Source organism: Onychomys torridus, unplaced genomic scaffold (assembly GCF_903995425.1).
Source record: "Onychomys torridus unplaced genomic scaffold, mOncTor1.1, whole genome shotgun sequence".
NCBI lineage: Eukaryota > Metazoa > Chordata > Mammalia > Rodentia > Cricetidae > Onychomys > Onychomys torridus.
This window is the reverse complement of record NW_023413815.1, coordinates 54,862-75,696: the sequence shown is the minus strand read 5'-3', so window position 1 is coordinate 75,696 and position 20,835 is coordinate 54,862. Positions and strand designations below refer to the sequence as shown.

Here is a 20,835-nt window from a genome sequence, read left to right as displayed (position 1 = left end):
AGCTAACAACTGAATTTGTGACTCTCCTAGCCCAATATATAGACATAAGAACAAATAAGTCACCACAACAAGGATAAAACCCACAGTAAAGGTCTAACAATTTTGTACAATTTTAATTTTATTTAATGATGTGGAAATGGAAAATATTTTACTTAATATATTGTATGTATTTTTAGGAACTGGTGATGAATTCTGGAGAAAGGCAAAATAATAAAGTTGTACGTTGTAACCTATTCATGTCTTTAGATGAAGAATACATACCAGTTTATGGAAAAGCAATGAATTGAAAGAAGGATTCAGGCATATGTGTAAATATCTAGACTTAAAGAGAAAGTGGATGTATTTGTCATGAATTAACACAGTTGGAAATGTGACATATGTACTCAGAGGATAAATAAAGAAGGGGTCCTCCATGATATTCAACCTAGTTACTTGTTCTGAGTGTCTGCCATTTGACATTGGGTAATATAGTTCTTACTAAGTCTACGTTATAACTTAGCATGCAATATATTATGCAATGACTGGTGAAGTATTATATTCTAAAAAGCTTACATTCACATTTTGAAAATCCTGTGTTCTTCAGTATAATCACTCAAATCCAAATGGAGCCTGATAATTTACTCAAGGGCCTTGGTGTCTTAAGAAACAGATTCATGCCCTTGTACAAAGCTGGTATATTGAAAGCTGAATAAAAAATAAAATAAAAAAATCTACATATTTTGTCACAGAGATTGGAAGACAAGACAAAAATTTATTGGAATCCACTTTCAAAATTTAAAACAACATGTGATTAACACAACTAGATATGAAAATATGCATGATTCTCTTAAAAATTTAAATCAATAAGATAAATATTAATTGTTTATATTAGAGGAGAATATTATAGGGTGCTATGACTGGCCATCTTTAATTCCAGAAGAGCAGAGGCAGATGTAGGCAAATCTCTGAGTTCAAAATAACATGATAATCACTGAAAGGTTCAGACAAGCCCAGATGTATACTGAAGTCCTGCTAATATGAAAATAAAACCTGGATTTTAAGCATGAATCACTCTATTGGTTCCATTATAAAGAATCTATAATACCATTGGTTGAAAACATAACAGCCCAATGAATGAAACCTATACTATAATGGTATAACACACATTTGCAGTAGATATCAACTGGATTGCATCTTTGAAATTTATCACTTATCATAAGAACTATGTTTAATTTTGTACTTGGTTTTAGGAGGGTTATTCCTTCTAGAATGTGGCCTATTCCTGATGTGATGAACTGAGTTCTTATCTGGCCTTACTAAGATTATATAACACTTAGGGGCAAAAATGAAACCAAGGAGGGCTGCACTAGAAGCCAAGATAGAGAAGACTTCCATAGCTACCATGACCTTCCCCTTGGTGCTGTGGTAGACAGGGAGGAATGTGACCCAGACACAGAAGAACACCAGCATGCTAAATGATAGGAACTTGGCTTCATTGAATGTGTCTGGCAGATTCCGGGACAAGAAAGCCACAGTGTAACTTCCAAGTGCCAAGGAACAGAGATATCCCAGTATACCATGGAAGGCAAAATCTGAGCCCTTGTTACATACAAGGATGATATGTCCATGTTCAGCATGAGCATCCTTGTCAAGGAAGGGAGGAGAGGTTCCTAGCCAGATTCCACATAGGACAAAGTGGACCAGAGTACATATGGGGATTATAAGGTTTGGAGCCTTTGATATTATTAACCACCTCAGCACTTTCCTTGGAAAAGTGACCTTGAAGGCAATAAGCACAGTGATAGCTTTAGCCAACACAGTGGCAAGAGCCACAGTGAAAGCACCTCCAAATGTGATCTGCTGCAGGATACAGGTTGTGGTGTTGGGACGGCCAATGAAGAGCAAAGAACAGAGAAAACAGACAGTGAGTGTGATGAGCAACAGGTAACTGAGGGTCCTATTATTAGCCTTGACAATTGGAGTGTCTCTGTGCTTCACAAATAGTGCAAGAACCACAGCTGTGAGTACCGAGAAGCACAGAGCTATGATTGTGAGAGACACCCCCAAGGGGTCCTTATGGTCGAGAAAACTCACAGATTTCTGTAGGCAATGCTTCTTCTCTGTGTTTGCATAATGACTTTCTGGACATTTCATGCACTTTTCCATATCTGGTAAAAAATGAAGGTGATATTTTGTCCAAATTGATGTTATCCCTGTAATTCTAACCCGTTTCTCTGTACCTGTTCACAGGATTGTTATCTACATCACTTTCCTTCTTAGGGACAAAGAAGTATGGGCTCTGTAGTGAATACTTTCATATTTATAATGCACATCTTCCTTACTGGATATTTCAGTTATTATTTATATGCACACATAATCTGCATGGCTACAACTCACCCCTTCTTCCTCATGTTCCATTATTCACTGTCTGCATCGTTTACTTCCCAACTTATCGTGCTCTCTATCTCTTCTTTTTATATTTTAATACACATTGAGTCTATTCTGTGATGGTTGTATTTACAGGTTATAGGGGAATCTACTCGAATTTGTGTAGCATTTCAGAATTCACAACCCTAAAGAAAAGAGATGTCCCTTTTTTGTAAGTAGTCATCAATTACCAGTAGCTTCTCATACAACCCATAATCTTTATAGCGATATAAATTAAATAAACCTTTTCTCTTTCGTATACTTTCAGTGCCTCTGTCTTACTGTTATATCTCTTTGCAAGTCTTTAGAATATGGAGTTACAGTGCATAAACATGCTTTCTTTTTGATTCCACATCATAAGTTATATCCTCATTATGTATTTGAATAGTGCAGAAGAGAGAAAATGGCCTGTGAAATAATTTTGATAATATTTTGTTTTTAAGCATAGGTTCTCAAGTTTCTTATCATTATAAAATACTTTGACTCTTTCCAGTGGATGCTTTAGTAAGTAGACCTTGCTATATTGTTACAGGTTTGAATAGTTCACTAGTGAACAATTGTAATTCTAGTTAGGGAAATATCAGAACTATTTTAGAGTATGAAATAAAACAGTCCTTTACTATTCTTCTCTTGAAAATTTGCCAAATTCATCTTGTATCTGAAGTATATTAACAATGATTTATGCATGCCAGATTTCTACTATCATTTTTCCTGTGTTTGTAAAAGAAACTCACCAAACTTTTAATTTTATTTTGTTGATAAATTTATTAACATATCATTGAATAATCATCAGTAGAATCAAATTTATTTCTATATATCTTGTAAATATTGCTTCCTTACATCGTTTTTGACACATTGATATATCTGTTGTCATGATCTACTTTTAAGGTATTGCCTTAGACTCTGTTATTTCCTTCTCTTTTATGTGGAGGTATTTATTTTCTTTTGGTTTTCTACCTTTCAATGGGTGACTAACATGTAAAACTCCATTCCTTGCTAAAGGGACATGCTGCATGTAATACAATATATTTTTAATATACTATATATTTAATATTTAACATATATTTAATATACTATAACATTTTTGATACATTGAATCAGTAATCTGTCCTAAAATATCTGACATAATTTAGTTACCTAATTTTTGGAATTATGCTTATTAATTAGAATCTTAAAGGATTTTCCATGGGTAAGTGAAGCATTCCTATATATATATATATATATATATATATATATATATATATGAATGTGTACAATTTGTTTTTAGATATTCACTAAATAAGTATTTTTTAATACCAGCTTGAGGGTACAGTCTATTATATTTATAGGTGTGGTATCATGTATATCATGCCTAAAAAGCATAGGTAATATGACCTATCATCAAGCATGTATGGTTGCCATAAAATACTACTCTTAACTAAGAAGCTATTTGACCTCACAGGTGCTATAAGAGGAAAACTCATTAATGCTTAAAAACGAGGCCATGGCAAATCAATTAATACTCCACTGGGGGCTACAATACAGAGTATTTGGGTAGCATAAATTGTATTTAGTGAGTTTTTCTTAATTATTTAAAATTAAGAGAGAACAAATTAGATAGGTAGATAAGTTACAGATTTGGGAGGGTATGAATGTCACACAAATACATAGTATAAAATTCTCAAAGAAGGGTTAGGAAATTTAGCTCAGTTGTAGAGTGCTTGCCTAGCAAGTGCAAGGCACTTGGTTTGGTCCTCAGCTCTGAAAAAAAAAAGAAAAAATAACAAAAATTCTCAAAGAAAAAGAATTGTTTAAAAATTTCAAAATTGGAATAACCCCAGTAACAGATTTAGTACTAGGTATGAAAATACTAGCTTTTAAAGAATTTTATTCCCAATGAAACATGCTGTGAATACGTTCATGACTTGTTCTTCTAAATGCAGATTCTATATTGCATTGCAACTCTTAGGTCTTGGTACAGCTCTCCATAACAGAGTGTAGAAACTGCCTTCAGAATATTGTTTCATATACTACTTTTCTAAATTGAAGCAAAAAATGGACATAATCACTAAGGAAATTTGAAATTTTTGTTATTATTTACAGCCAAAAAATATATATTGGGGTTATTAAATCCAAATTTCTAATCTTCTGCATTGTATGAAAGAGCCTGCTGGGAAGAATCATTAGAATAACCTATGAGCTATAATCATTATTGAAATACAGTTATAAAATATCTAATTTTGATACTTGTTTGAATTATATTTTACATTATGTGAAGGGAAAAAGCATATTGTTCAGCACAGAGGAAAGAAGTTTCCTGCAGCAAACAATATCTGTAGTTGGTTGTAAATATAAGTCAATTACACATTTTAGTGTTTATTCTTTACTATTTCAAGACATGGTGATGCACATTTCATATCCTAAATAAGAGAAGGAATAAATTTGTCTGAATCCTCTCTTGATATTTTTCAGTTTTTAAGATAATGCAGAATCCTGTAGAAATGAGGAAGCATTTTTGTAAGATTTACTCTTACCTGTCTCATTGGAAATCTCATTATCTGCACAAGGAGCGCAATCATAGCAGCAAACAGCCTTGCCCTCTAGGGAAATTTTCCTAAATCCAGGCCCACAGCTCTCACTGCACACAGAATGAGGAATCTGAGAAAAATGGAACCAAAGTTAACAAATGCTCATGGTTCATTGAAAACCTCAATAATGTTTTTGAATAACACACCATCACTTTCCAAGTTTTATTCTTATAAATTTAGAAAAAATCTCAAGCATCTGTGATCTACATAAGATTGGTCTAGGGATTATCACACTCATAGACTAGAGTATAGTGGGGTTACTTACTTTCTAAGTAAGTGTTGTGAAAGTTTTATTTAAATAATGATTGTGAATGTTGATTGTCAACTTTATAGGATGTATAATCATGATGAAAACATGTTGTTAGGTATTTTTGTGAGTATTTTAAAAGAGAAGTTTGAAGAGTTCACTCTAAGAGTGAGCATCATCATTCCAAAGGTTGTTGTGTGAAAATGAGAATGTGAAAAAGGTGATCTGTGGTATTTACATTTTTATATTGACTGAAGATATGATGTCATCATGAATTTCATGTTCCTAGAGCAATACATTTGCAAAGATAAAGGCTGCATTCTCATACTGTCTGCCAAAAGAAACACTTTCTTATGTTATATTGGGTATGTATGTATTTTCATCAACAGAACAGGAGAGAAACATACACACATGCTCACTATAATATTGTCCCATTTAAAAGGTGGATATAAGAAAAATGACAAGTATTTATGGTCTGTAATTTTTAAACATGGAATCAAAATGAATGAACTTTTCAAATTTCAGATACAGTAAAGGAATTCTAACACAGACATTGTATATTGCTTTGAATAAAAGAGGCAACCACAGGCACAGATATGTGACTCCATATTTCCTCAAGGTTGGTGCTATCTTGAGAGTTATTGATATTTTAAGAATTGGAGACTTATTGGAAGAATTATTTCAATGGTTGGAGTTTTGATGATTTGTGAGCCTATCCAATCCCACTATTATTCTCTACTTCCAATGTGTGGACTGAGACTTTTTGATTGAGGTTTCTGCCCATCTCTCCATGGGAGCCATTCATTGGTGTGCCTCCTGACCATAAAGGACTCCCATAACTTTAGAAATGTAAGTCAGATAAACTCATTTTATTCAAAAGTCACTTTGGGTGATAGTTTTTGATCATAGAAAGAAAACAGAACTTATTCAGTTTGTGTTGTGAATGAAAAGAATTTCTTCTTCAGAGTGTCCTGGGATTTATTATGAAGATTGCATGTACCACTTCTGAGATGAACTTAATTTGTGTCCACTTGATAAAAACTATCCCATGCACCACTGAGTAATAACAGACATTTAAAGCTAAGAACTCCCACTTTTAAGAATCAGGGAATGATAAATCATTGTCTTCTACTAGTTATGTTTTGTATTTCTCTACTTGGAATTTATTTTAATGGGATTTAATTTCAAAATCAGGAGTTGCTATAATGGGGGATGTGTTTGTGTTATTATGATAAGTTGAATGCATTGAGATAATATATAACTCACCTCTGAATATCCTTTTGGCCATTGTACCATCTGCTCAGTCAAAGACAACTGTTGACTCTGGGGAAAACTGGGTGAAAATGTTCCAACTTTCACTTTTTGCCCAAGACCCTTTGGAAAATTCCAAAAGTTGAGAATATCATACTTAGTATCATGTAGCTTCTGTTTCAATTCTAGAGCCATGTTGGCTCCCACATGGATATTCCTCAAGAAAGGATGCAGCTGAAAGTGAGGCAAGAACATATTTTAAAGTGGATGTGAGTGGTTGACCAGAAATACATTATTGAGTGACTATCACTGGTCATGATCTCTGGTGTAGTCTATCAAACAAGGTTTTACATATTTCAACATTTTACATATAATATATGTATAAATACACATATCCACAAAGACAAATTTGTATATATGCATATGTAGGTAGTATGCATATATACAATTTTATATGTAAAATGTTGAAATATGTAATACCTTGTTTGGTGCCTGTGAAAAGTCTTAAAATTTCACATTGTTGATGCTCTAACACATTGGAAGGGATATTACCTGCCAGGGGGAGAACTCCATTCTTTCCCCATTTCCAAATGGTTGCATTTGTACTTGCTGGAGACTCATCTCATGGAGACTGTGGGCCACAGTATAAACAGCCTTGTATGTATTGTAGCTGTCTTCATTCATTGCTGTGTCAAAAATGTATCTAGGCAGAAATTCCAAGGAAGCATTGGGTTGGCAGTTCTCCAAAAGATGACAATCCAGTTCTGAAAATGAGCACTTGAAGAACATCATCCACAATTTAGGAAGGTAATTGTCTTCTGGGTATTTATAAGGATTAACTGTTTGGATAAAATTTTTAAATTCAATGACCTGTTCATGGTGTTGTGAAAAAATGAGACTTCCATGGAATGAATCCAGCAAAAAATAATCAGCGATATTAGTAAGGTCCCATTCAGAGGTGATGAGCCAAACCTTCCTTGTCAAAATCTGTTGCCCTAGATTTCGCATTAAACCTTGTAGTGAATCATTGTCACCATAAATGATGATGATATTGGCTGACGATTCCTGGACCATGCCAAGTCCTTTCCAGTATTTGTATGACAATGAATTCCAGGTACTTTGGATCATTTCAACAAAAGCTATGCATACTCGATTTTTCTCCATCATTTCTCTGATATCTGATAGAAACCGAGTCCCTCTGTGATCATCTGGGATAAGTAAACCAACCCAGGTCCAGCCAAAATGAACAATCAGAGAGACCATTGCAAGAGACAGAGATGTGCCTTTTGGGGCCATCTGGTAGAGAGAAGTAAACTGACTTTGGTCACTGAGGATAGGATCAAAAGGACCAACAGTGAGCTGAAGAGAAAACAGTTTTGAACAAGAGAAAGAACAATGGCATTATGCACAATCCTCGTTCTGTAGAAACAGATGGAAATGGTCAGCACAATGATGGATTCACCTTTAATTTAAGTCAAATTTATCTGACAGAATTTTTCAGAAAATTACTAGCCTATCCTCCATCTTTATTAATTCTCCTTGTTTACTCCATCCTCCACTTTCTTTCCTTTCCAAGTTACTGAAATAGAAGTCCATCTCCAATTGTCTGGACACTTGTCATCAATATATAACTAATCCAAATGTCTGACTTTTTCTTTAGTATAGCTGAAAATGTCAGCAAATATACCTGGCTCTTCTCCCATACAACTCCTTACCTGTGGAAATTTGTAGAGCTGAAGCAGAGTCTCAATATGAGCAGATTTTGCCCATGATGGTCCTGTTAGTACAGCAGCTGACTTTCTCTTTTTTATACAGTCATAATTACAGTAGGGACTACTCAGCCCTGTGAGCCAAATAAGGGGATTCATAAGAATGTTTTTCTCACTGTATGGGACGTTATAAAAATCAAATCCCAGAGATATGTTGGGTAAAAGATGAGGGTTCCTGTTAATTTGTTCAATGGCAAACACCAGGGACAGAACCAACTGGTATATTTTAAAATTATACCTGCAGAAATTAAATAAAAATACACGTGAGGATATTACAGACCACACAGAGCTGCAGATTTAGTGCATGGTTTTCTAGTGCAAATGTTAGTGTTTATATGAAATCCACTTTAAAAATTTTCCACCAAATGACTGGAATTCAACTCACTATATTACCTTGTTAGGATGATATAAGATCATGTAGGTGTGACCGTTATAATATGCAGTCCCATGACTGCTCACTGTAATTTTTATTGTTTTTGTTACACAAAAAATTTTACCTGTAAATGTAAAGAAAGTTACTTACAAAATATCATATCTCCTGCTGCATTGTTTTTTGTTGTGTGATTCATCTTTATAAATATTTGTGAAACTTTGACTACATTTTATTTGTGTAAGATTATATATTACTTTTGTGTCATTTATATGTGTGGCACTGTGTGTGAAATGTTTGAAATTTAAATGTTATGTGGGCAAGACAGAGAATAACCTCCACAAGCAGATGTTTCTTTACTTTTCCTTTTAATAGTGGTTCCTATCATCCATTTGCATATGCCTGGATTTATTTATTGCATACTTCCAGGGCTTTTCGTGTATAAGTCTCTTCTCTTGCTCATCATCCCTAGATTGCACATGTTCACTCAAGAAATTTTGTGGACCTGAACTCAGGTAATCTCACTTGCACCTCAGGCATTTTTACCTTCTGAGATATTCCTTAATTGTCAATGCCTGTAATTTAGAAATATAGGTTTCATTAGACTACCATAAAATATTGCTTAATAAACCTCATTGCCAAGCAATGGAAACCAGTTTTTGATTTGTTGTTTTTAGGGGAGTCCAAGAGACTTCCTCCCAAAATATAAGCAGTTGCCCATGTCCTTTGTACCTTGTAAAGTAAGAAGGAAATATCTGATTGAAGATATCGCACACTTCAAAAGTGAAGAGATCAATCTGTATTACCAGGAAGCTTCCCTACTGGGGATACATACAACCTCAAAATGAGGAAAAGCTACCTGTAGTCCTATCCATATGTAAGGAGAATGAATGACTTCAATAGTCAGCAGAGTGAGATATTCTTATAGGTGTAATTATGACACTTATAGCCTTGGATGACTGAGAGTTACCAAATTGGACTTAAGGCATGATGGGATAGGAAGGAAGCTATGCCTGTAACTGTACATGTTCATATAGACAACTACCTGTAGCAGAAGGAATAGACTCTAGAGGAGAACCTACTACTGTCAGTTTTCATAACTAGTATAATCTCTGACTGTAATATAAACTTAACCTTATACCCACAAATAAGTATAGCTCTCTCCCTGTATAAATTTGCTTCTTTACATGGTAGACACAGATCATTAAAGGATGCTATAATTGTAATAATATACTGTGTAGTCTATTGCAGGGTATCTAAGCCCAATTAATATATATTTACAATACAATGCCTACACTAAAAGACAGGAAAATTCATAGATGATGGGTCAAAAAACTGTTATGAGACAGAGATCAGGATGAATGTTGCCAACATTTACCTTTTATGTGGTTACCGTCACTCTGATTTCAAGCCACAAAGAGATGCAACAATGAAAAATAATTACTGACCAATCTCCCTCATGAACATTGATTCAAAAATACTCAATAAAATATTGACAAATGAACTCTAAGAACACATCAAATAATTATTCACCATGATCAATTAGACTTCATCCTAGAGCTGCAAGGATGGTTCAACACGCAGAAATATATCAATGAATTACATCATATAAATAGACTGATAGAAAAGAACCATGTGATCATTTCAATAGAAGCTAAAAAGGTTTCTGACAGAATCCAACACCCCTTCATGATAAAGGTCATGGAGACATTAGGAAGACAAGTAACATACTAAACATGATGAAAACAATTTATTGCAAGCAAAATCCAACATCAAATCAAATGGAGAGAAACTCAAACAATTCCACTAAAATCAGGAACAAGACAAGGCTGTCTGCTATCCCCATATATATTCAATATAGTACTAGAAGTTCTAGCTAGAGCAATAAGACCACAAAAGACTCTCAAGTGTATAAAAATTAGAAAGGAAGAAGTCAAAATTATGCTAATTGCATATGATATATTTGTACACATAACTGACCTCAAATATTATACCATGGAAGTTTAACCACTGATAAACACCTTCCGTACTGTGGCAGTACACAAGATTAACTAAAAACAAAAACAAAAACATTAACCCTCCAATATACAAATGATAATTTGGCTGAGAAAGAAATCAGAGAAACATCACCCTTTAAAATACCCACAAATAATATAATGTACCCTTGGTAACTCTATTTGAGCCAGTAAAATACCTGCATGAAAAGAACTATAAATCTCTGAAGAAAGAAATTGAAGAAGATATCAGAAAATGGAAATATCTCCCATACTCATGGATAGGAAGGATTTACATAGTAAAATTGGCAATGTTATCAAAAGCAATCTACATATTCCATAAAATCCCCAACAAAATCCCAACACAATTCTTCACAGACATAGGAACTACAATACTCAACTTCATTAGGAAAAACAGAAAACACTGTGTAACTTAAAGATTCCTGTACAACAAGGCCCCCTCTGGAGGCATCACCATCCCTAACATCAAGCTCTACTATAGAGCTATAATAATAAAAACAGCTTGGTATTGGCATAAAAACTGATATGTTGAACAACGGAATTGATTTTTCGACCCTGACATTAATTCTCACACCAATGAACACCTGATTTTTGACAAAGAAGCCAAAACTGTACAATGAAAACAAGAAAGCATCTTCAGTAAATGGTGCTGGCATAATTTGATGCCAACATGTAGAAGAATGTAAATGGATCCATATCTATCACCATGCAGAAAACTCAAGTTGAAGTGGATCCAGAACTAAATCTAAAAACCAGTTACTCTACATCTGATAGAAGAGAAAGTATGAAGTATTATTGAATGCATTGACACTGGAGACTACTTCCTTTATATAACACCAGTAGCCCAGACACTGAGAGTAAAAATTAATAAATGGGATCTCCTGAAAATAGAAGCTTCTATAAGGCAAAAGACACAACAAATAACACAAAGCAACAGCCTACAGAAGGGGAACACAAAAAAACCCACATCTTACAGAAGGCTGATCTCTAAGATATATAAAGAACTCAAGAAACTAGACACCCAAATAATGAACAATCCAATTTAAAAAAATGGGCTGTAGAGCTAAACAGAGAATTCTTATAGGAAGAATTTCAAATGGCCCAAAGACATTTCAGGAATTGTTCAACATCCATATTCATCAGGGAGATGCTAATCAAAGCAACTCTGAGATACTGTCTTACAACTCTTAGAATGGCTAAGATCAAAGGCACTGAAGACAGCTTATGGTGGAGGGGGTGTGGAGCAAGGGCAACACTCTGCCAATGTGAGTGGGAGATCAAATTTATACAACCACTTTGGAAATCAGTGTGGTGGCTTCTCAGAAAATTGGGAATCAATCTTCCTCAAGACCCAGCTATACCACTCTTGGGCATGTACCCAAGGAATTCTCAGTGTTAACAGAGACACTCACACACAACTATTTTCATAGCAGCATTCTACATAATATCCAGAACCTAGAAACAACATAGATGCCCTTCAAATGAAGAATGGATTAAGAAAATATGGTATATATACACAACGGAGTACTACTCAGCAGAGAAAATCAATGACATGTATTTGCAGGCAAATGAATGGAACTGGAAAGTATTATTCTGAGAAAGGTAAGGCAGACTCAGAAAAACAATCATGGCATGTACTCACTCATAAGTGGATACTAGAAGTAAGGTAAAGGATAATCAGACAAGAACCCACAACTCCAGAGAAGCAAGCTAACAAGAAGGACCCAAAGAGGGACACATGGATCACCTAGGAAGAGGAAAGAGATGAGATCTCAGTGAGTGAACAAGGGGTGAGAGGTGGGTAATTCTGGGTAGGGCATGGGGCATGAGAACATAAGGGAATGAAATGCTCAAGCTGTAATAGGGATGGAGTAAGAGAGCAGTGAAAGAGATACCATGATAGAGGATGATACCATGGGTAAAGACAGAAACCTGGTGCTAGGGAAGTTGCCAGGAATCCCCAAGGATGACCCCAAACTGGACTACTAGAAATAGTGGAAAGGTTGCCTGAACTGAACTGTCTAGCTCTAGTGATCAGATCTGTGAGTACCCTAAATGTCCTCACAGTGTTGTTCTCCAATGACTGATGGAGAGAGATGTAGAGATCCATAGCCAAACACCAGGCAGTGGTCCATGTGGTTCAGTAAGAGAGAGAGAGGTGGGATTCTATGAGCAAGTGTATCAGGATCATGATGGGGAAACCTACAGAGAAGACCAAACCTAACTAGTGGGAACTCGTGAAAATTGGATCAATGACTGTGAAGCCTCCATGGGACTGGACTAGGCCGTCTGCATGGTGAGAAAATTATGTAGCTTGATCTGCTTGGGGGGCCTTCTGGCTGTAGAATCAGAATCCATCTCTGGTGCATGAGAGGGCTTTTGGAGCCCACAACCTATGATGGGACACCTCAAAGTACAGCCTTGAGTCAGGGAGAAGGGCTTTGACTTGTTTCTACTGTGTTGTCTCCCCATGGGAGGCCTTGTCATCTTGTTGGAGTGAGGGATATGGGTTGGGGGGGCTCTGTGGGGGGAGAAGGGAGGAAGAGGGGGATCTTTTATTGTGTAAAATGAGTGAAAATTTTTTCTTAATTAAAAATAATAAGGAGCTGCAGAGGCAGGCAGTGCCTTGCCCCCATTTTGGGTAACTGTTTTATTGCTTGCAATCCCTAACCTTGGTATCCTCCCTAATCTAATTCCACCCTCCTGAATGCTTAAGGGAAGCTCTTTGTCTATGTATCCAGCATATTGGGCATTAACAACCTAGATGCAAGTTTGTAAATCATCAGAAGCAGGGTAGGGGATTTAGCTCAGTGTTAGAGTGCTTGCCTAGTAAGTGCAAGGCCCTGGGTTCGATCCTCAGCTCAAAAAAAACAACAACAACCACAACAAAAACCATCATAAGCAAAATTCTGCCCAGACCTCCACCCTCCGTTACTGCATTCAGAATTCAAAAAAAAAAAAAAGAGCTGGTGAAGACGGTAATGGGGAAACCCACAGAGACAGCTGAGCAGTGTTAGTTGTAGCTCCCTGACTCTGGACTGACAGCTCAGGAAGCTGCATGGGACCAAACTAGGCCCGCTAAATGTGGGTGACAGTTGCATGGCATGATCAGTTTCTGGGGTCCCTGGCAGCAGGCCCAGGACTTATCCCAGGTGCATGAACTGGCTTCTTAGAGCCCATTCCCTATGCTGGGATACATTGCTCAGCCTTGATACAATGGGGAGGAGCTAGGCTGTCCTTCAACTTGGTATGCCAGACTTTGTTGACTACCATGGGAGGCCTTACCCACTCTGAGGAGTGGATGGAGGTGGAGTGGAAGAGAGGTGAGGAGGTGGGAGAATGGGATGGAGGGAGAACTGGGGTTGGCATGTAAAATGAAAAAATTTTAATAAAGAAATATATTAAAAATAGTAATAAATAAAAGAAATTAGCAAAAATGTTGAGAAATAAAAATACAAGATTCTAACTATACAGAAATATATTTTAGTAACTCATGATGTACAATATTGTCAATGGATGATAACTGTAGATGACAGACAAACATATTGGAAGTCTTAGAAATCTTGGAATGTGGTATAGGAATTATTGAACCTGAATGACATAATTTTCTTTGGACATCAGAGATGTCATTACTGTCATTAATTTTTTATTCAATTACATTGAATATAATAGTGACATTTGACAACTTCATATTTTCTTAATCTCATCAGACTAAATCAATCTAAAATGGTCTGAATTGTTACTGAATATGAATGCGGTGTTAGATAGGCACATACATTTCTGGAAGTGACATATTGAGATCAATATTAAAAGAATCACCACAGTGATAACTCTGACTGCCATCAGTGCTCACTTCTTGAGACCCCCAAAACATTCTTACAGCAGGTAGGTTGGTGTGCATCTGATTAGCTGCCTGTATGTGTGTTTCTGGTTGTGTTGTAATATATCAGGGCAGAATACATATTCTTTGTGAAACACCCTAAGAAAAATGGAGCCAGCAAGTAAGATCTCAGTGCTAATGGAAAGGCCATACTGAGGATGAACCTAGCACAGTGGCTAAAACAGAACAAACAAGAAAAAAAGTGTTTTTAAAATAAATGAATGCAATCCACATAGACATTCATAAAAGGATATGGAGAACATTCCAGAATCACTCTGCCCTTATGAAGAGTAAAGGCTACAAAGCTTCAACTCATGGAGAGAGGGCCATCAGTAATGAGGCCACAGGAACAATGGAGGGAGGAGCTCAGAATCATGACAGTTAAGGGTAGAGCCATTTTCACTGCTAATACACAGAAGGAGAACACATGTGGAAAAACATGCAAGGTGACTTTCTATGTATGAGTTATGCTTCAGAAAATTGATAGTTATATCTCTTTATTGCTGGTTTTTCAATTGTGAAACATAAAATATACATATATTTATATGTATGTAGTGTTGCCCTTAACTATTTTTCCTAAAAAGACAATGAAACTGGTCATTACTGTTATTAAAAAGCAACGTTGACAAATCTCTGTCAGTCCAAGTTACAGAACTTGTTCAAAAATTGTGGCATTTTATAATGAATGTCTTATCCTGAGTGTTTCATGAACAAAATTGCCAAAACATGATATGAATGAGGAAGAGAATATTAGTCACACCAAAGTGGCTGGGAGAAAGACCATAAGGTATTAATCCTAAACAAAGAATTATAGGCAGCCAAGGAATGGTAAGAATCAGAGAAATCTTCTATAGGGAAAAGCAAACCATTCAAATATCAAATATCAAATGGTTTCTCTCAAAAATATACAATAGTGTAGCTTTATATATTCTGACCTGCTTCTATTTAGGAACACACATAAATGTGTGTGTGTGTATATATGTGTGTGTGTGTGTGTGTGTGTGTGTGTGTGTGTGTGTGTGTGTGTGTGCGTGTGTGTGCAAACATCTATCTATGTAACAACTTTATAATTAGCCCATGAATTTGAAAGAGAAGAAGTAGAGTTATGTGTGAAGGTTTGGAGGTAAGGGAGGAAGAGAGAAATGCTCCAACAATATTATATTTTCAAAAATAAATTAATAAGAAATTGTAAAACAAGCATCCCACTGCAAAATATTTTAGAATAATCCGCAAGAAAATACTTCCAGAAACTTCACATAAAAAGTTATATTTTTATAGTAGAGGAGAAAAACTCTTAACATTCAAATTGTGAAATATAAAATTCATATGATACAAGAATTTATATCACATCACAAACATAAGAGATATTTGTAGATTTGGGAAAATCTAGTTTTACATGTCAAGTTAATCACATTTTTTAATTAAATGTGAGGCACATGTACTTCATCTCATACATTTCTAGAGATAATACCAATTTTACCTTGGAAGGGTACCAGTTATCATATATAACAGTATTTGCCATATTGGAGAAAATATGGTTCACTGAGGGCAAAATCTTTGCACTGAGTATGGTATGAGTTTGAGCTCAACACACATATGGTAGGAGGTGAAGTTATCCCTTGACACACGATCTCTCACCAGCATATGACATCCGAGGCATGAGTATGTGTGGAAAAAAGTGGTAAAAATGTTTTGAAAAGTCTGTACCATGTGCATTCCAATAGACTAAGTCATATTGCCTCTAAAAGATCACTTACATTAATCTGGAAGCTGGTATAAAATTTTAATGTTCATATACCATATTTTCTGAACAGTTATAACAACAGTCTTAAAGTAAAATCCATTTATTAATTTAGAACACACTAAAACCAATTTAGTGCAGCAAAATTCCTGCCTCCAGCTTATAAGCTTTGTTATATTCATCACAAAGATGAGTATACCTAGGCATGTAAAAATTCAGAAACAATTGAATAGAGACAAAGAGACAGAGCATCAGAGAGAGGATAAATATGCACTCTCATACTGTAATAAAGGATGTAACAAGAAGCCCTAAAATGATGTTATTTCTGAGATATGTACACACACACACACACACACACACACACACACATATATATATATATATATATATATATATATATATATATATATATATATATATATATATACTTCTTATACCCTAAGCTGTATGACAAAATTTAGGAAAGTTGTTATACAACACTAGATTTTGTGGGAGGAAATGAATGGGGGAAAGGTACACATATTAGTCTTTTGTAGTACAAAAGTATTTTCTTACCATGAACTTAGTTTGATTTTATTTCTGAAGTAATACAAAACAAGCCCCATGTGGCCATGTTCAAGTCAATGTATGTTATGAACACTCCCAGGAAAATGAGATAAAAATGTTATTTAAGATGCATGGAACAACATGTAAAAAGGCAACAGTGTATGGCAGTAATAGATGAGCAAATAATTAATTTAATAACTGGAACCTTGAAGACAGACAGAGATGTCTAAACACAAAGTACCATTCCCAACTTCTAAGTTTGACACTTTTACTCCTAAGTCAATGGCATCTTGTGACTCCACCATCACATCCCTCTGTAGTAACAGCTTTTGGGTGCACCACATTTTTTCACAGGAGTGCATCTTGACTTCTACTCTACCCTGAAGAGGCAGGTCAAACTTTGACAAAACCATATTTCTGCTGAAAATCTAACATGAAAACACGTTACTGTAAAGGCATGACCAAGTAAGATCACAGGACTACAATTGTGTAATCATATTTAGAAACAATTATCAATTAACAAACAAGAAAACTTATTTTATCATCTTTGAGAAAATAAAATAAAAGAAGAGAAACATGCAACTAAGAAAAAAGAAATAAATAAGAAATTTTGAATTTTTCTTCATAAAAATGGAAGTTTGGAGGTTTGAATACATATATCACCTGGGTCATATGTAATATGAAATCTGAAACCAGACAAATGAGTATCACCACTTACTGTATGTGAACATCGGTGAAATAGTATGGCAGATTAGGATGTGGAACTTCGTTGCTTGTGTAGTAAGTATGAACTGGAAAAAATACACCAATGACCACATCTCCTTCATGGTGAAAATCTTCTTTGATTCTGACATAACACTCAGAGAAATTGTAGGCAAATACATAACTGTGATTAGACAAGATCCTGATAACAGTAAACGAAAGAAAACATCCTATTAACACACATGTCTGCTCAGACATAAGTCTGAAGGATCCAGATCTCACAGTGTCCAGCAGGTTTTTACTTAGCTCTGGTGTTTGGGATCATATGTACTTCTAACTTTGTTTTTCAGTGAGGTTGTCACAGTAATCACTCTGAGCACTTTCTTATTCCCCCTCTACTGCCATTGGGATTTCTGGAACTCTTTCTACCCTTGGGTGCTGCATCTGGAGCCCTATATTCAGGTGAAAAACAAGGTGAAAAATATGTTTATAGATTTTCTTCTGTACCCAAAAGCACCATGATCTCAGCAGAAACAACATGCAATAGGAACTCAGGGATGAAGCACTCTTTGGCTTATTTGGCCACAAGAATGAAACAAGAAACTTTTCATATGAAAACACCTAAGGGTGTTGTAAACAGGCTATATCAGAGGATGACGTTCCAAGTGTAGTGTGAAAGAGAAGGGGCCAAACTCCCATGCTGAACAATACCAAGCAGAATAATTGAGACATAACAATTTAAGAAACCAAAGGAAATCAGTAGATTCTACCTTACTTAATATCTGCGTCTCAGAGATTTCTTCCTTCTATGTTACATCCAAATATGCAGATCAATGTAATGCCCACACCTAATACAATCCATTAATTTCTCACTTTGAGAGAATTAATGGTCCTGCTATATTATTCAGTTACAAATTGGCCAATTATTTGAGAAATGAAGTTTCCTGGTAAGATGCTGGACTTTGACTACTGCCCCACCTGCTGTCCTATTTAATCCTCAGTAAACCCTGGAGTAGACAATTTGTACTAATCCACACTAGTGGGTTAGCCAGCTTCTTACCCTATTATAAGAATTTGATGGTGATGGGAAATCCTTCTTTTCTGCATAAAGCATAATAATTTGAACCCTCTAAATGAACCCATCATCTAATAAACCAAATGAAGCTGTGAGGAGGAGGGCTCTATTTCCTAGTTCACAGAATAAGGTAACTCAGTGAAAGTACTTTATATTATGTTGCATTAATGAATGTTCCAACCGTATATAAGCTCCTTGAGGAGAGGTTGTAAGAGTGGTAGAAGGCAGACTGAAACATCTGAAATAATTCAGTTGGTAGTGAAAGTAGGAAATCCCTCCATCATTTTTGCATAGAAAAATATCACTTGCCCATCAAGAATGTAAAAAGAAAGATGACCTGAGATAACCAAACAGAATATGTGGATGTTGTGTATTGTCCGGTAAGGGATGTGGTACTCAGGCACAAAACACTTTGGACTTCATCACTTAAATCCTATGATGTGCTGGGAATTGGTTTAGCTCATTGTATTTTACTTTATGTCTTGCTGTTACATATTAGAAGCTCATTCTTTTCTAATGAGATTAAAAATCATGTGAACTCTTTTTCTGTTAATATAATTTAATTTTACACATCATCCATGGATTTCCCTGTCCTCCCTCCTGCTGCCCAACCCCTCCCCAACCCGCCCCTCACTCCATTTCCTCCAGGGCAATGACTGCCCAGGGAATTCACCTTAACCTGGTAGATTTGGTCAATGAAGGTCCAGCCCCCTCCTCCCAGGCTGAGCAAAGTTTACCTGCATAGTCCCCTGGTTCCAAATGGCTAACTCATGCACTAAGGACAGGTCCTATTCCCACTGCCTGGGTGCCTACCAAACAGTCCACGCTAATTAACTGTCTCATTTACCCAGTTGGGGCTTCTCAGCCATTGGTTCATAGTTCATGTGTTTCTAATAGTTTGGCTATTTGTCCCTGTGCCTTTTCCAGTCATGGTCTCAACAATTGTCAATCATACAATCCCTCCTCTTTCTCAAAGATTGAATTCCTGGAGCTTTACCTGGGGCCTGGCCAAGGATCTCTGCATCCACTTCCTTCAGTCAGTGGATGAGTGTTCTAGCATGACAGTTAGGGTGTTTGGCCATCCAATAACCAGAGTAGGTCAGTTCGGGCTTTCTCTTGACCAGTAGTCTATTGTGGAGGTATCTTTTCGGATATCTGGGGACATCTCTAGGACTTTGCTTCTTCCTATTATGGTAGTGTCTTCATTTACCATTGTCTCTTTTTCATTGTCCTCTTTCTCTGTTCTTGATCCAGCTGTTATCTCCCACACCCTAAACTCTCTTTCCCTAGATCTTTGCCCTTCCTTACCCCCCTCATGTCCAGTTTGGTCGTGGAGCTGTCATTCTTTTTTCTGTTATTGGGGGATCCCTGTGTTTTTCTTAGGGGCCTGTTTTCTAGGTAGCCTCCCTGGAGTTGTGAGTGGCAGTCTAGTAATCCTTTGTTTTACATCTAGTATCTTCCTATGAGTGAGGACATACCATGTTTGTCCTTCTGAGTCTGGGTTACCTCACTCAGGATCATTTTTTTCTATATCCATACATTTTCCTGCAAATCTCATGATGTCATTGTTTTTCTCTGATGAGTAGTACACCAAAGTGTATAGGTACCTCATTTTCTTTATCCATTCTTCAGTTGAAGGGCATCTACATTGTTTCCAGGTTCTGGCTATTACAAACAATGCTGATATGAACATAGCTGAGCAAATGCCCTTGTGGTATGATTGAGCATTCCTTGGGTATATGCCCAAGAGTACCACAGCAGGGTCTTGGGGGAGATGGATTCCCAATTTTCTAAGGAAGCACTGTATTGATATCCAAAGTTGCTCTACAAGCTTGAATTCCCACTAACAGTGGATGAGAGTTCCCCTTGCTCCACATCATAAGGTGTATCTTCAGTGTTTTTTATCTTAGCCATTCTTGCAAGTGTATGGTGGTATCTCAGTGTCATTTGATTTGCATTTCCCTGATGATTAGGGATGTTGAGCAATTCCTTAAATGTCTTTCAGACATTTGAGCTTCTTCTGTTAAGAATTCTCTGTTTAGCTCTATAGCCCATTCCTTAATTTGACTGTTTGGCAATTTGATGTCTCATTTCTTGAGTTCTTTAGTATTATTGATATCAGCCCTCTGTCAGATGTGGGGTTGGTGAAGACATTTTCCCATTCTGTAGGCTGTCACTTTTTCTTGTTGACCATGTCCTTTGCTCTATCAAAGCTTCTCAGTTTCAAGAGGTCCCATTGATTGATTGTTTCTCTCAGTATCTGTGC

At 36.1% G+C, this 20,835-nt stretch overlaps 1 protein-coding gene across 1 annotated transcript; it reads right to left on the bottom strand.

Annotated features, from left to right (window-relative positions):
- Nucleotides 1-1,185: 1,185 nt before the first annotated feature.
- Nucleotides 1,186-19,796, bottom strand: LOC118576492 (vomeronasal type-2 receptor 116-like). Its single transcript, XM_036176742.1, has 8 exons — nt 19,780-19,796; nt 17,511-17,696; nt 8,187-8,478; nt 7,024-7,830; nt 6,487-6,705; nt 4,920-5,043; nt 3,703-3,705; nt 1,186-2,147 (listed from the first exon to the last, which is right to left on the bottom strand). The coding sequence occupies exons 1-8, from the start codon at nt 19,794-19,796 to the stop codon at nt 1,186-1,188; spliced, it is 2,610 nt and encodes an 869-aa protein (XP_036032635.1).
- Nucleotides 19,797-20,835: the final 1,039 nt, after the last annotated feature.